Here is a 15536-nt window from a genome sequence, read left to right as displayed (position 1 = left end):
TGTTCAGACGCTCAGAGAGAACCACAAATGACAGGGGGTGTTTTGCTGCTGATGTGCATCATGTACTGTGAAGTACCCATCTTCCTCTCTTTTCTTTTCTTTTACTGTGTGACAGTATGTCATCAACCAGTCTGGGTTTTCTGTCTTTTGGAGTGGGAAATGTCTGGAGGGAAAAAAGTTTACAGAGTTCACGTAATCCAGAGTGGCTCACATTATGCACACCAATTTTTACCATGCTTATTTTGGGGGGTAATGGTAACCCGTATCACAGTATCAAACATGATTGCAAGATAGAGGCTCTGCTTGGCAGTGTCCTTTCCTATTCCATAATTCCTGTATTGGATTGAGTTGGCTTCACATTGGAGTCATTAAAAAGCCATGCCTCTCTTATTACCAGTACAGTGGTTTGTGGAATCCTTTTGTTTCAAGGGATGGGTCATGTCTGGTAAATGAATGTATCCCTGTTGTATGAAAACTTGTCAAAACCAAAAAAGCATTCCATGGAATTGTACCTGTACTTGCCACAATGGAGCACTGTCGATACAAATGAAGAAGATACTGGTTGTTGGTATGAGTCAGCAGAAGGATCAGTTTTTTTGGGTTTTTTTGCTGCAGTTTATTGTTCTCCAAGAGAACTAGAGAGTGCTGCATAAATTGGTGCACTGCTACAAATTTTCCCATCCCACCATCCCTCCCTCATTTATTGTCAAACAAGCAATGAAAAACCAGTCTCACAGAATTTTTTAGTTCATGACATTTCAAATGATTTTTTTTTTTTATGAAGATTGTTATTTTTGTCTTGGTGCCATTTGTAATTGTATGTTTGGTGTTTAACACTGTTTCAGACTGGTGCAAGCTGCAGTCAGTAGGTTTACTCTGTTGGCTACATTTTTGTGGTTAATGAAGTACTTACGGTAATTCCCACACACATTTCTGGTGTCTTTTTGAGTACTTTGTCTGCCATAAAAATTTGGCCAGCAAAGCAGATTTAGCGGCTGTAATTTTGACCAGTTTGACACAATGTGCTCACCAAACAGGGAGAAGTACACAAAGGAACTTCCCCCTCCCCTCGAAGAGTACAGAAATTAACCGTTGTCATGTCAAAATAAAGTGATCAGACATATCTGAAACCCATTGAGTTGGTAATGTGTATTCCTCTGTGTGTGTGTGCGTGCGTGTGCACCAATGAATCACAATGTGAGAAAATGACAAGGCCAGCCACAAAAATTCTCTTGTATCATCAATCTTCAGTACACTACAGTAAAGTTCATATCAGAGGTGTTTGTTGCCTTAATTTAAAATGTATTACACTTTGAAAGTATATTTACTGGGAAGTTCAAAACTATTCTTTTTTTGGTGTTTGGACCTCCGGTTGCCATGGAAACAGTCCAAGATGGCTGCCAAACAAAATTTTTTAAAAGCCTAAGGCTTTTTTTCAATTGCACTTAGCCAAAATCTGTTTTTTGATCTAGTTTAGGAATGTTAATATCTATAAAAGTACGGATAGCTTTTTGATGTAATGACAAATTTATATTTTTGAGAATTTTTTTTGGGCAGTTATATTGCACAGATTGTTCTAAATAAAATTCAAATAAAACATAACTATACATTTTGTTTCAAAAAAGCAATGCGTACTGTTAAGCACCATACTTTAAAGAAGCACCATGCCAAATTTTAAGGCTCTGTGTTTATTTTTGTGGAAGTTTTAGCCATTTGAAATGTGCATAGAGTGCGAAAAAGAGAAAACCCAGAAAACGGAGAAAGAAGAACAGAAACTTTACTGGTTGAGTGTTGTTCAGCACAAGTGGTAAAAGAGTACAACTTACTCACCCAGCATGTTAATCCACAGCACAGCAACCACCAGGTAAGAGAAGAAGTTGAAATTGAAGTGTTTTGTGGCCAATAATAATCCAGTTCACAGCTCACATGATGACAAATTCACAAAGAACGTGAAATGGTTTACACAGATTGGCAGACACATTCCAGTGGTCTGGCTTTCCCATACTCCTGATATGAGAGCAGTTTTGGAGAGCACAGTGGAAGGGGGTATTTACAAGCTAGTGTCCTCCTGCTTGGTAGGCATCTGGATCCCTGGCCTCCTCCTCTCGGTTGTTGAGACGTTGTAGGGTGGCGTACTCCTTCCGCATGATTTTTGCAGCCTCGCTTTCCATGCCTGGGGCATGTGCTTCCTTCCAAGCAGCAAGCTCAGCATCAGGAAGATTTTTTTATTCTGCTAGCTTACATGCATGACAATACTTGGAAAGCACACAGTAGTCAATGATAAGACCGGTCAGGATGTCGATGCAGATGCCAACACCATACAGTGATGTGAATCCTCTCTTTTGCCATGTTCCATCATATGAAACACTGATATTGATGACTGGATTTTCACCTTTATCCAGTGCCTCCTGCAGGTCTTCATCGGTCTCTGCATACGCCTGCCGGATTGTAGCTGCCGTGCGTTCTAAAAGTGTTGACCCTGATTCAATTTCAGCAGCTGAAAAATGCATAATGTTTGTGAGATATTTGTGCTGTGCTCACAACTATATCATTTACATAGTTTACTTTCCTTCCTCAGGTGATGAGTCTAAATATCACACACACATACACACATACATAAATATATAATATTGCAATGACACACACACACACACACACTGTGCATAATTTACACACATAACTGATATACATGCATTCAACCATTCATGAACACACACACACACACACACACACACATGGATCATAGTCAAGACTGAACAAGCAAAACTTTGCCTGAGTGACTGATTCAGTGGTTGACAGTGTAATGTTTCACTAGTGGTTATCAGTGCAGGGATGTGTGCACACTTGTGTGTATTTGTACTGCACAGTTAAAGATAAAGATTTTTTTAACCATCAAAAAAACCTCACAAACATACCTGTTACTTTCTTGTCATGGGCCTGGAAAGTTTTCAAATGCATGCCTGGTATTCCCATGACAGTGCTGAAGGTTTGAAGAGCAGTGTAGCTGTCTCCCAGTTCATGGCTCAGCATGGTCATCCTGTTGTTTACTTCAAAACCTGTATTCTTTTTGTCATTGAATCCAGTTCGTGGGGATGAGAATTCGCACTTTTCATAACCACAGCCATCGCAGCACATGGCAAGCTTTGCCGTTTCTTCGAAGCCACGCTTTCAGTCGCTGCCGCATCACATTTGGCCCATTTTGCTTTTGCAGCAGCTATCAAGTGCAATCATCTCTTTCCTTGCTTATGCCGAGGCATGATGAATCCAGGAGATGTCTTAGCTGGCAAAATAATCAACAACTGACGAGAAAAAACACTTTCATGTCAGCATTGTTGTTATTGGACGGCCATTTTGGCTTCTCGATGGAGGGAGCCGAGCATGCCCGAAGGCTGGTTGAAACCCAGCGGAATGAAATCTGATTGGCTGAAATTTCCACTGGTGTCAGTCTCATCAATGAAACTGCACAGTCATAGTACTCTATGCCCTTATTTGGGAAAACTCGGGAAAGTTCGCGCGATACAGTGTGTGTGTAAAATCGCTTGCAGTTTTATAGTCCGTTTCAACAACTAACAGAACCGGGTCTGTGCATTCACAAGATGACGCTGTTTCTGTTGATATGCGATATGATAGGCTTCGGGAAATGAAAGTATACGTTGCTAAGGTGTAAAATCAACACTTTTGGACGATGTTTGAAAAATTCAGACAAAATCAACATCAGGAAGCAACTTTCATTTGCAAATATAACACCTTTTGCGACCGATTTAGTACAAAATATGAAACTGACTATAAAGATTAGATGTTGAAGAAACAAATTATGCGAAAAAACGAAAATCACAAAAATCATGATTTTGGTCAAAATTTCACTACCGTGTCTGGCCTTAATCAAGTACATGTTATTAACATTAGAATTTTAATCAAGATTAAAAGGTCCCAAAGCCTTTTACAGCTGTCAGGACAAATAATTCATATCATCCAGACATGATCAAACATTGGAGAACAAAGTTTTTCATCATTCTGATTTCATTCATGCACACTGAAAAAAGAGAGAGAGAAGAAATCCATTATAAGAACAAGTCTTATTTTATCTCAATCTTTCAACTAAATAGCAAAGTCTGTCTTTCAACTAAATTATAAATACCAAATGCACCAATACCACCAGCACACACACACACACACACAATCATTCTTCATCACAAGGCACTGCTCAGCAGCACCCTGAACAAATCATGGAGGCCATACGGTATAACTGCTAAATGTCTGAACACACCCTCAAACACACTTGTAGTCACAGCCACACATCAAGATAATGTCGGTTAAACATATTCACAAAGTAAACAAATCATAGATCTAATCCGCATTTACCAATATCACATTGACTAAAGCAGTATCAAATAAGTACCCAACTATATGTGTGTGCATGCGCATATCATGTAAGTGTGTATGTGTGTGTAGACATTTATGAGCATGTGTGTGTGTGCACATCTTTTTCTTGATGGTTGCAATTATGGACTCTCTAAAACCAGTCAAAACTGTACAAATGTATAACATCAAAATGTGAAGGAAAAGGCCAAAAATGTGGGAGAGGTTCTCTGATCCTGATGTAAACCTGGGTCCTAATGCGACGCCAAACTGTTCTGGTTTCACTTTGTCAGATTTACAATACATGCACAGAGAGACTGGACTGACAGAGAGATCAGCGCCAGGGCCTCCTTCACTCCAGTCACACCACACTTCATGCTGGACCCCCTCTCTGAAACAACAGTTCAACATCATCAGTTTTGTACTTGTTACAACATGCACACATGTTCATTCTCTTGAAACAGAGTTCAACATCAATAGTGATCACTTTTGTTTTCACTGATTCAAACATGCACACTGTTCATTCTCTTAGCAAGGCAGTTAAGAAGGAAAGCGTACTCATGATCACAAATGTAACTCATGATCACAAATAACTAACGTGCACCTGTGTACGACATAGTCTCTTTGCCCCTGGGTACAGACAGGACAAAACAGTGGCCCTCAGAATGGACTCGGTCGCTCATCATCCCCATACCAAAAAAGGGGAATCTCCGCCAATGCCACAATTACAGGACAATCAGTCTTATTAGCCACACGAGCAAAATCATGCTTCGAGTCATTCTAAACCGACTCAAAAAAGAGGCTGAAGAACACCTGGCAGAGGAACAAGCTGGATTCAGAGCAGGCAGAAGCACAGTAGAACAGATCTTCACCTGCTGATTACTGATGGAAAAACACCTGCAACATCAAAGAGACCTGTTCCACAACTTCATAGACTTCAAGAAAGCCTTTGACAGGGTGTGGCATGATGGACTGTGGCAGGTACTCAGACAGTTTGGCATCGAGGAGGGTCTTACCCAAGTCATTCAGCCGCTGTACAAGACATCCAGCAGCGCAGTCCTCCTCAACAACCAAATTGGAATATACTTTAAGACCACAGTCGGTGTCCGTCAGGGTTGCCTGCTCTCCCCAGTACTATTCAACCTTTTCCTAGAAAACATCATGCGCGAAACCCTCCATGACTTCCACTCTACCATCTCCATAGGAGGAAGAATCATCAACAACTTGAGATTCGCAGATGACATAGATCTACTAGGAGGCAGCAACAAAGAACTACAAGACCTCACCAAGAGACTAGAAGGAAGAGCAGGTGCATACGGAATGGAAGTGAGCACCGAGAAAAGCAAAGTGTTGGTAAACAGCTCAACCAACACCCAAGCTCAAATCTTCATGAACGGACAAGAACTTGAAGAAGTGGATGCTTTCAAATATCTCGGCTCCACCCTCACAAACGACGGTCGCTCAACAACTGAAATAAAGATTAGGACAGCGATCGCAACATCAGCAATGGCTAAGCTCAGCAAGATTTGGAAGAGCAGAGAGATCGGCTTTCCAACAAAGATCAAACTGTACCGATCCCTGGTGCTATCCATACTGCTGTATGGATGTGAAAGTTGGACTTTAACAGCAGAGACTACTAGGAAAGTCCAGACGTTTGAGACAAAATGCTTCAGACAATTGCTTGGAATCTCATGGAAGGACAGAAAGACCAATGACTTTGCCAAGAGCCAAATAACCATGCTAGCGGGTCCACTGGAACCACTCTTAGCAGTGGTCAAAAGGAGGAAGCTGTCATGGTTCAGGCATGTGACACGCCACAATTCACTGCAAAAGACAGTTCTACAGGGAACGCTAGAGGGTGGTAGGCGAAGAGGGAGGCAAGCCAAATGCTGGATGGACAACATCAAGGAATGGACCAATATGGATAGTGCTACGCTGATACGACAGGCAGAAGATAGAACTGGATGGCGTCGTCTGACTACGGAATCGTCCCTCATGTCTCCTCTACGCCCATCCCGGGCAGGAGAATGAATGGAATGGAACAGACAGGACAAACTTAGCTGAAGGAATGCCACAGAATTCTTGGTGACACTGCTCTCAAACACACACCGACTTTAAAACCAAACATTCTCGCTAAAATTATATATACAGTATATTAAAAAATATATATATATACTGTAACTAATAAGTGTTCATAATCTATGGCTCTTTTCTTATTAACTATAATTACTGCCCTGTACAAGGTATCAGTCACTCCCATGGAAATGACATGTCCCCTGAGTCTGGGATTCCGACCACTGCTACTGCATCACTCTTTGGAAAAAACAAAATAAAACAAAACAAAAAAAAACAACCCAACATCAGCAGAGGTGAGGGAGGGAAGTTAATGTGACATCCACTCCTTACGGCCTGGCAGGGGGACCAAGGACCTGGCCAGAGCCCTGGAGAACTAGCAGGTGGGACAGACAGACCTCTACCTCTGGAACACGGGGTGAACTCAAGACAAGGTCCCAGTGAATATCCTGGACCAAAGCATTCTGGTGGCAGCAGACGTCATCTGGGGTCCAATTCATGGGGACTGACTTGTGCTGGTCAGGTGTAAAGCAAAACAACTGACTATGAACGTCAATAGTTCTGGTGCAGCAAAGTCAGGGCTGGCCAGGAAGGTATGATGATGAACGACTGGACTTCTCACAAAATTGTTAAGAAAAGGGTTTTCATGATTTTCCCTGTGAGCATGCAAACTTTTCTCAATGAAAAGAGGCAAATTTCAAACTAGACTGGAGACTGACGGCAACACTTGATTTGACCTGAACATGTCACTGGGACACCAGCAAGTCAGAAAAATCCACAAACAAGCCACATTGTTATTTTAGCTACAGGGGTCATAGCTGATAGAAAAAGTTGTGGCTAAGTGTCCAAATTTTACAGTACTTTTTTGTCACAACAGGTTTGAAACTCAAAAGTTGGGCTGCTCACCCCAGGGAGAGCATGTCGCAAAACCGCACGCTTCAGTTAATTGTCTCATCTGAAAGACAGGCAACCAGCCCGCCACTCAAGATCTAGTGGAGAGTGTGGGTGAAGAATGAAAATATCAGTCCATACAAACCTGTGGACACTGGCTTTCCAGTCAGGCATACTACCCCTCCACTGTTGCTGGCAGGTAAGCACTACTTTGGTATAACCAGGGAGGGGGGAAGTAGGCCAAAGATTATCAGTATGCCCACACAGCTATCACTTCCAGTGTGGGGACAGGTTGTGCCAGCATTCTTGGTTACACCGGTCATGTTAAAGGGCTGTTGCTGTGTTCTTTTAATAAAGAGCAGGAACAGCTAACATAACAGCCTTCAATTTAATCCACAATTTGATGTAATTGAAAGCAACTTCAAAACTGAGGACCATCTGGTGAACAAGATCATCCTTTAACTATTGCAGCGACAAAGACACAAGACTTGACTGCTCCTTGTCCAAATATGTGCATGCACACACATACACACACACGCACGCACGCACACACACACACACACACACTCACTCTGTGACAGTACGTCTATACTCCATTACAGTATGTTATCCACTTTAAAAGTGACATGGAGAATGCTATATTCCATTACAGTAGGTACGATATCCACTTTTAAGAAGGCTACACTTTTTTACACTAGTATCTGTTCCACAGGTACGATATCCACTTTTAAAAAGGCTACACTTTGTTACAGTAGCACCTGTTCCACCCACCTCAATGAACTCCATCTCATCGACGTCGATCAGCTTTCGCTGGTACTTCTTGGGGAGGTTGACGTCGTCAATGCCAGAACCCCGCGGGGTGGAGCCCACAGGCTTGCTGACCGCAGCGCTGGCCGGAGTGCTGGACACCTGGTTGACCGTGCTCCCTGCCGGTGAGGGGTCCGGCTTGTACTCTAGTGCTGCGACATTTCACAGCCACACATCAATGCCTGCATGCACACAGACCCAAACACTAGTGCATGTCAACACACACACACACACACATACACACACAAAAAAAAAAACCCTCAAAAACAACACATCCAGTTTCTCAAGGAGGCATCACTGCGTCCAGACAAATCCATCAACGCTACACATCTGCATGGCAGATGCTTGACAGCAGCATAACCCAACGCACTAATCAGGTTTGATTTTCCTGTCAAACCTGGGAGAAAGGGCAAGATCAGGATTCAAACTCAAACCCTCACCGACACTGTTTTGGCAGATAAGCATCTTAACCATTCTGCCATCTTCCTCCATACATACTGGGACACACACTCATACCAAATGTGTGCACGCACGCATGCGCGCACACACACACACACACATGTATATCCACATACTCAAGTTCAGTCAGAAGTATAAAGCACAGCTGCTAGCAATGGACTGCTGTTTTTCACAAAAATGGAGAAAAGACAACGGGGAAAGAAAATGTGTGCAAATGCACTCAAATGATTTTGAAATGAAGGGGCAATCACTTTCAACTGTCACCTCAAGTCAATGTGTCAGGAAGCTAAAGAGCAATAGAGTTGTTTTTTGGGTTTTTTTGTCTGTTTGTTTGTTTTAAGCAACAGCTACAGTTTGATGGATTCTTTACATTCCCCATACCAGAGGGTCGGAAGTAAACATGACCCTGTCTGTCGAAATCATTTATTAATTTCACTCTATCATTGTTCATCCAATTCTATATACATAGAGGTATACACCACATTTCTTGAGAAGAACCAGCTAAAATCTTGCATACTGATGAATCTAAAACAAAATCATTTTACTAAATGAAAACTGCTTTAAACAAAATCAAGTAAGCAATTCAAGCTAAAAAATCAAGCAGTCCAAAATTAAGGCAAAGTAAAAATCAAACCGTCTACAAATAAGACTAAATATCAATTCATCAGCAATTGAGGCAAAACCATCAATCAGTCAACAATTAAGGCTAAAAATTAATCAGCTAGCAATGAAGGCTCAAAATGAGGGAATGAACAGACAGGGGTGCTGTCAAGTTCACTTACTACCTGGTCCCCTGGCAGGAAACCTGATCAGTGGTATATGAGGCCGCACAGTCTGAAACAGCAGGGAAAAACCGGTCACAAAAAGTGCAAAGCCGTGTCATCAGAGCAACAGATATCTTCTGTCGGAAACAGAGTTCAGCTTTGATTTTATCACACTGAGGGTCACTTGACCTGCTTGCTACAAAACCAACGGGTCATTTTCAAAACTTTTTTTAATATATTTTTTTATTGCGCCTAAATCAAATAACTTTGCTCTAAGCACTTTACAATTACAACAGTTCCTGGAAAAACAAGGTCAGGGAAAATGTCCCTTTCTTCCTACCCATCGCCAGACACCATAGTAGTAGTAGTCATGTGGATGCTGTGCCTTCAGACAGATGTCACGAAACAGATAATGTAGTAAACAGGAGCGTGCAATAAATGTTCTGGTGGAATCCATCTTCATGGAAAAACTTTGTGTGAGAGCGAGTTTCTTGTTTGTCATTTGAGTTGGTATATGATCTTGAGCAGGATATCGGCTCTCTGTCATATCTTTCTCTGTGTCACACACATGCGTGCAAGCACTTTGGCACACACACATACACATACATGAACAAACAGTGTATTATATTTTGCCCCTTTAATTATAATATTTTATTATTATATGTATATATTTTTTAAATAGTCTGAAATTGTCTGGCAATGTGTTCCGCTGCATTTCACAACATGGCAGTGAGAATTAGAGAAACCTCCAAAAGGCCGTTTGGCCTGGTCGACATTCTGAAAAGTCAAGTGACCAACTTGCCATCAAAATGATGGGTCTTTTCAAATCTGTATGCACCAATGACCAATGTCCGATCCATACCTAAACCCTGCTGAAATACTTTCCCCCAAAACAACTGTTTCTACAAAGAATATAAAATATGTACGCTGATTTATAAAATAAATGAGTAAAATAATAAGTATACGGATTCAAAATCACATTCATCATAAATTCTTCTGTTTTTTTTAACCCTCATCTGTCATTAATTTTGTTCATCATGTAAATGTGTGATACATGACTTATAACATCCAACGACATTTCGTCCTGATCATGACTTTGTTTGAAGTTCATTTAAATCAGGCAGCAGGAACATAATCTTTTTGCATCAGTTCTCAGCTAAACGCCAAATATTTTAAAAGGTAAAAAAAAAAGAAAAAAAAGCCCATACTGCTGATATTTTGGTCACAGCACCCAAAGCTTGTTGGTAGAACACATGCAGTTTGATTGATATTTGGACAGAATTTCAAGTTGAGAAATGTGATTAAAGAAAGACAACTATTTAAACAATTTCAAGAAAACTGCGCCAAGTTTTAATTCACCTTTTAGCTAATAAGAGACGTGCACATGAATCATGATTTGATGTATGTGTGGTTCATCTAAGCTCAAGTTGACATTTAAATATCTTTATGTCGGCTATAACTATTGCAAGTGTAAGACTGCTATTATTATGCAATGTATGCTTTACTTTAATTTAGCATCTAAACATATTTTTCATATATACACAAACTGAATGACTGTGATACTCCTGTATTGTTTATTGTTTACAACAGATATCAGTTGACATACTGAATGACTGTAATTTTCTTGTGTGTTGCTGTTGTTTTACACCACAAATCAGTTTCTCTTATTCAGTTATTGGTGCTAAAAAAGTATTCGCTATTTAAAGAGATATGTTTTCCCAGCGATGAAGGCACCAGCTGTGATATTACTAGTAAGTACACAGGTGATTCTTATAATAAATGTATGTTATTATCCAGGTGATTCTAATAATAAATTTATGTTATCATCAGGGTGGTGATCATTTTACACCACTGAGATATACCTTCAGACACTGTTTTTCAGTTCCTGAAGCTGTGAAGGAAATAAATGTTCTTAACTTGGTGATTTAACTTTTATATAATAATAATACTTATGATAATAATAATAATGTGCATTATGCAACTCTTATCAACTGCTATGAAATGCAAGGTTGGCTTTTTTAAAACATTATTTTAATTGACCATTTAACATTAGTTTGGTTATTTGTTTGTTTGTTTGTTTGTTGTTGTTTTTTAAGCCCTGAAAGTGTCACATTGTGGTCAGCTGGACACTAATCATGATTTGACTGGTTGTGACCATGGGACACTCAAGCTCTGTATCTCTCCATTTCCACTGTTTAAGTATTTTCCTTCTCCACTTCTGCAAAAATCAGTCTTGTGTTTACAAACAGTGGTGATGATCGTATGTGTATGTATTTGCATGCATCTCTCTCTCTGTATATATATATTATATATATATATATATATGTGTGTGTGTGTGTGTGTTTGTGTGTGTGTGCGTGTGTGCTATGCGGGTGTGCTTGTGTGCATTATACTCTAGTGCATGTGTATATATTTGTGCAAGAGAATGACTCAATGAGTGTGTGCTAGTTTGTTACTACTAATGTGCATGTGTGTGTGTATGTGTGTGTGTGTGTGTGTGTGTGTGTGTGTGTGTGTGTGTGTGTGTGTGTGTGTGTTTGACTCTGTGTGTGTGTGTGTCACTGTGTGTGTGTGTGTGTGCTCTGTGTGTGTGTGTGTGGAATGTGAAAAGAAATGTGAAACAAGTCAGACTGGGATAAACTATTGAGTGTCAACGTCACTGGTCGCTTCATCCAATGTGTGTACGTGCACACATGCATGCTTGTCCTCGCATACACGTGTGGACATGCATGGGGGTCACCGACACATGTTACAGCTGTCGGACAAAATTACTGACCGTCACGAGTGAACATTATGAAAGTCACAACTTTCCGATGCGAAAGAAAGTCAGCATGCGTTGACAGACACATTACTCCCCTACATCATTTAAACTGAAAGTCCTACCTAATGCCCCAAAACCCCACGCGTTATAAAACTACACAGGAAAACGTGAAGCAATCAAAGGTGGTGAAGAAAAACCAACAACCTTCAATGTTCTGACCGCAGCTGCCATGATGTCGGTTGGGGGTCGCATCGCGAAAGGGACGTAACGCTTCTGTCACGGACGATATTTGTCATCCGCGGTCATTTCCCAGTACATGCTGTTGAATCACGTGGACTTTTTGTTGTTTTGTTTGATGTTTTTTTTGTTTGTTTGTTTGTTTTTTTGTGTGGTCCAACACATATTTCACACACACACACACACACATACACACAGCTTGAACTAATATCACTTCAAGTGGAATGACGTCAAACTGAAGACGAACACAGCTTGAATCGTTGTTTGTTTCACTGTCAGCAGTTACGTACCTTCTTGCCCGAGTATTTCGAAGAGAATAACTATTCTGCAGATGATTTTTGGAAAGTTATTTTCTGAAGAGGCTCTTATGGTTGAACTTTCACGGGCATTAGTTCATAGCTCTATTTCTACATTCCTTTAATGTCCTTCAGAATTGTGTTAATGGTTTCTGATTATTGTTATCACCGTCTTTGGTATTCGAGCACACCTAGCGACTATAATTATTTCTACATGTCTTCTTGCACGTATCCGAAATGATATATACACAGGCCCCCAATTTGTCACGGTGACCCAGAGTTATAGTGCTGCTGTGAGTACCTTTGGCATTTCCTGCGCCAAGTTTCCGTTGTCAGATCCCTGCCCGGTGGTCATTATACAAGGCAGAGAATCTTGTCTCCAGATCAGCACTGAATGACCCAGTCTTTTCATTTTAATTTTTTTAATATGTTTTTTCAAATTTCATCTGTAATGAGTGTGGATTTGACCGACCAGACACATACAGATTTAAGGGAAAGGATTTTGGATGTTAAGAGTGGTTTAGTCATGTGTCAAAGCTTCATCCCATCAGTACAGGATCTTTGCTTTTTTTGCTTTTTTTTCTGTAGTGAGTATGTATTGGACCGACCAGACACAGACAGACTTAAGGGTCAGGATGATTTGGGATGTTAAGAGTGGTTTTACTAGAAGTCCTGTATAGCGTTATGTTTGGCCACTGACGGTCAATGTTTTTCGATTCCAAAGCGCTTGCAAAGCGCGACGAGTATCTGCAGGCTATCAGTCACGCGAGTGAGTGTGAACTTTGACTCATGTCGAGTCATACACGGGAGCACGAACATGAAATGGCTTGAAACAACTCCGTGTTACACAAACTTGCGTTTTCTTCGTCGGTTTCAGGGGGTCAATGTAAAGTTTAGTCAGTAAGCTTTCGCCGGCCGGAAGGTGAATGAGAAATGTAAAGGAAGCCAGAACAGCCAATTGTGGCCGAAGTATTTGACCCAAGGTACTATCAGTGATTGAAACTTTTTTTCTTTTTTTTTTAAGTGGAACTCTACCACCGTACCGGCGACAACAGGACCACTATCGATCTTGAACAAATCAACTCCAAAGGTCAGTCACCACAATGCACAGACGTGTGACCCGATTATGGGTCAAAACAAATACATCAGAAATCCAGTGAATACATTAATAAATACTTTTTGAAACAATGTAAATGAATAAACGAGAACGAACTGAACTGCCTGAGAAAATGGCAACTGTAGTGAATATACATAAGAAATTCATGGATGATAAATTTATCAGTAAAAGAAACTGGATGACTGAGTACTAAAGAACATGTCAAGAAACAAATAAGAAGAAAACCTGAATGGATATGGAAATAAAATTTGCATCGCTGGTCATCATTCGCAGTGAATCGTCTTTGACTGATATAGGTGTCAACGCAAGTTGATATGTATGCTATCGGCGTGTACTCTTCAGTCTGGCGCTAATAGGGCTGTATATATGTCAGTACAATTCTGATGCAAAATAATGATAGATAAACAAATAATTTCACCGGCGTTCATTATTGCCCAGCTGATTACAGACTAGAGACGTTTAATTAAGGGACATAATCACAGACGTCAAGCGCACTTGCAATTAAGTCGTTCTTCGCCCGGCCTCAAAGAGGACTGGGCATTATTGTGACTGACGTAGGCCTGCAAATTGCATGCAAAACTAAATCGCCCATCCGTAACCATGTACGCCGACTGCATATACAATGAAAGACGAAGTCTCGCGGGCCGGGAGGCCGGAGGGGGGAAGGAAGTGGAAGAGGGAGGTGGGGGGTGGGGGGTGGGAGAGGTGGGGGGGGGGGAGGGGGGTAGAGGGTAGGGGTTCGTGCATTTCATTTTACGGTTCGGTCCAGACTGAGTTAAGTGTTTTTAGAGGTGAGCTGCTAACCCCCCGATGGGAATAACAATGACTGTTTTTTGTTTAAAAAAAAATTAATTAATTATTTTTTTAAAGTTTCATCTTCTTTTGTCACCGGCCCATCAGTGCTGTGTTTGTCACGCATCATTCATTTATTTATTCGTTTATTGTTGTTGTTTTGTTTTTTGTTGTTTTTCCACACAATTGAAACGTGAAGGTGGGTGGACTGAGGTAGGTGGGGGCGCCGCGGTAGAATCGGTTAGACGTTGAACTTATCTAGTGATCAGTCCAGCCGTTCAGCTCACCATTGCTCAGGGTTTAACTCACTCAGTACGGCCAGTCCTCTCTTCTCCTCTACACAGACCCCTCGGATGTCCAGTGGGTGTCTGAATGACCCAACCTTTAGCTTCCGTCGTCAGAATTGTGGTATTCTTTGTCAACATTCACGTCTTCAGTATAAGAGCCTTCCGCTTGCAGTATTTTGATGATGGTAATTGGGGTGAAACGCTGTTAACGTCGTCTCTTTCGCCGTTCGTATGGAAAGAGTTAAAACCTTGTCGGGTGGGTTGCATGAGCGAACTTCGCAGCGCTAAGTGTGCTTATCGTTAAGAATGTTCCGAACTCCACGGTAAATTCCGTATACCATTAGGAACGTTCTTTACTTTACGCAAACTTAGCCCGGGCTGCAAAGATCGCCTCGTGCAACCCGGCCCCTGTGTTGGTAACGTGTTGTGTCATTGGGGATAGGCATTTGTTCCCCACCTAGGTGTAAATGGCGGCTTATATCACAGATTGACATCAGTTTACATGTTGGGCCAACAGCAAAGTGAGAGCTGTATTATCAATGGTTTCTCCAGTCAATGGGAAACCATTTACAGCTTGGTCTTTTGTGAAGGACTATGACTCTCAAACTAGGAGGCAAAATAGCACTGGCTCTTAGTGCTGCAGCCTTGTGGGCTAGCTGGCCTTCGGGAACCATCCCAACGCCGACTGTCCTA

General features: G+C 41.2%; 1 protein-coding gene across 2 annotated transcripts; it reads right to left on the bottom strand.

The window, feature by feature from the left end:
* Positions 1-4057: 4057 nt before the first annotated feature.
* Positions 4058-12424, bottom strand: LOC143297328 (alpha-ketoglutarate dehydrogenase component 4-like). Of its 2 annotated transcripts, none has more exons than XM_076609617.1 (4): positions 12319-12424; positions 9375-9423; positions 8095-8282; positions 4058-4750 (listed from the first exon to the last, which is right to left on the bottom strand). In XM_076609617.1, exons 1-4 carry the CDS (start codon positions 12364-12366, stop codon positions 4733-4735), a joined length of 303 nt encoding a protein of 100 aa, XP_076465732.1. In that variant the 5' UTR covers positions 12367-12424; the 3' UTR covers positions 4058-4732. The 2 variants fall into 2 exon arrangements, with proteins under 2 accessions (XP_076465732.1, XP_076465731.1); XM_076609616.1 differs by having other exon boundaries at positions 9372-9423; positions 12319-12407.
* Positions 12425-15536: the final 3112 nt, after the last annotated feature.

The sequence above is a fragment of the Babylonia areolata genome, chromosome 22 (assembly GCF_041734735.1).
Source record: "Babylonia areolata isolate BAREFJ2019XMU chromosome 22, ASM4173473v1, whole genome shotgun sequence".
NCBI lineage: Eukaryota > Metazoa > Mollusca > Gastropoda > Neogastropoda > Buccinidae > Babylonia > Babylonia areolata.
The sequence above is the reverse complement of the archived record's forward strand: the minus strand, read 5'-3'. Positions and strand labels throughout refer to the sequence as shown.

What these genes read in the sequence shown, in the direction of transcription:
- LOC143297328 (XM_076609616.1), bottom strand. Translation starts at nt 12,366, where the DNA reads ATGCGACCCCCAACCGACATCATGGCAGCTGCGGTCAGAACATTGAAG. An exon ending in CTGCGGTCAGAACATTGAAG is followed by an intron (nt 9,424 to 12,318) that starts GTTGTTGGTTTT and finishes CTGCTGTTTCAG; the next exon opens with ACTGTGCGGCCTCATATACC. An exon ending in TCCTGCCAGGGGACCAGGTA is followed by an intron (nt 8,283 to 9,371) that starts GTAAGTGAACTT and finishes GAAATGTCGCAG; the next exon opens with CACTAGAGTACAAGCCGGAC.